At 48.2% G+C, this 1,478-nt stretch overlaps 1 protein-coding gene across 1 annotated transcript; it reads right to left on the reverse strand.

Moving 5' to 3' along the window:
- Nucleotides 1–357: 357 nt before the first annotated feature.
- Nucleotides 358–882, reverse strand: LOC129250665 (uncharacterized). The gene has a single exon (XM_054890271.1). It carries the CDS (start codon nucleotides 880–882, stop codon nucleotides 358–360), a length of 525 nt encoding a protein of 174 aa, XP_054746246.1.
- Between the last annotated feature and the right edge of the window lie 596 nt (nucleotides 883–1,478).

Consider the following 1,478-nt stretch of genomic DNA (forward strand, 5'->3'; position numbering starts at 1 on the left):
ACCTCAACAGCCGTCATATCCTGTGAACTATATAATGGAATTAAAAGTGTGTTTAAATGTTTTTTTGCTACAATACATGTTCTGGGATTACCTTCTATCCGTTTATAGTAGATATTGTAGGTTTTTCCAGTGAACCCTTTCACCTTGGTGCTCCGCACCCAGGGTTCCTGAATTAGTGCGATGTTTTTTAGCTACAATACATGTTCTGTAGTGTGAACCCTTTCACCTCGGTGCTCCGCACCCAGGGTTCCTGAATTAGTGCGATGTCCACGTCCTCCTCCGCCAGGAGAACGGTTAGGTTGTCCATTGCACACCGTGAATGCTGCAGATTAATTTAGACAACCTTTAAACCCATGTTTATTGCCTTCCTTTTTCGGACTCGGTGTCATCTAGCTGCATGCCAGTCAGCAGTTCGTTGGCACCATCGACCTCATCCTGCTCCTCTTCCAGGCTTGCAGAACGGAATATCTTCAGCTGGGTCTTCCTGATCCCAAACTGAAGTTTGTTTCCCACTTTCTCCCGTGGTTCCGGACTCTCTTCTGTAATTAGAAGGAGGAATGACCTGCTGTGCCTTTGCGGAGCCTCCGCTTTGATGATCGACCAATCGGTCATCGGCACCGAGCGATTATGCGCCTGAAGGTAGGGGATTAGTTGATTGGCTTCAAACTCCATGTTTGGTACCCAGATGCGAGCCCTCGGCCTTCGTGGAATCTCGCTAGCCGGAATTAGCTTGAGTTTCAAGCCTTCCCAGCTGTTCTGGATTTTACCAATCACGTTTGTCAGAAAATGCAGTGAGAATTGGTCATCGCATTTAATGACACGGTAACCGCGGACTACCTGCACCGAGTCGAAACCTGGTGTTTGGCCCTCCGGGTTCGCCATGACATGGTCAACGACTATGCGAGACAACCGTACCTCAATCTCTGACTATTTGTTAAGCACTGGTTTTCCGCGGTTAGAGGTTTCGTCATCCTCTGAGGGTGACCCCGTCATCCTCAGTTCGTCCTTGCTCGTACGTGTTCTCCAATTGTCTGACTGTTTTTTAAGTGCGTCCGTCACTTCCTCCTGTCTGTCTGTTTGCTTGTCCTGTAGTTCTGTCCGGGTGTTTGGTTTTTTATCAGTCCGTGCTGTCCACCAATGCCATTTGGAGATGGTCCCGTGCCACCTCACTAAATCGCTTGATAGGTTTGGAGGCAACTGCACCCTGATCCGATATCTTGTGCTTCTTTGTTACCTTCCCAGTTTCGTCATGCGAGCGGTTTCGTTTTTTGGCATCTGTCCTGTTGGCGGCTTGGAATGCCAAAAATTCATCAACCACCTTTTGACATCTTGCCTTGTCGGTCTCATCTTTGGGATCAACTTTACCTTCGGTCTCGTTTTTCCGAATCCTGCCAAGGATAGCGAGAGACCTCTGGTAAAGTTTATACCTCGAGGGACCTTTATTACCGCGCTCTTACCCCATGGCTTTAGCGAATGTT

This window comes from Anastrepha obliqua, chromosome 6 (assembly GCF_027943255.1).
Source record: "Anastrepha obliqua isolate idAnaObli1 chromosome 6, idAnaObli1_1.0, whole genome shotgun sequence".
Taxonomy (NCBI): Eukaryota; Metazoa; Arthropoda; class Insecta; order Diptera; family Tephritidae; genus Anastrepha; species Anastrepha obliqua.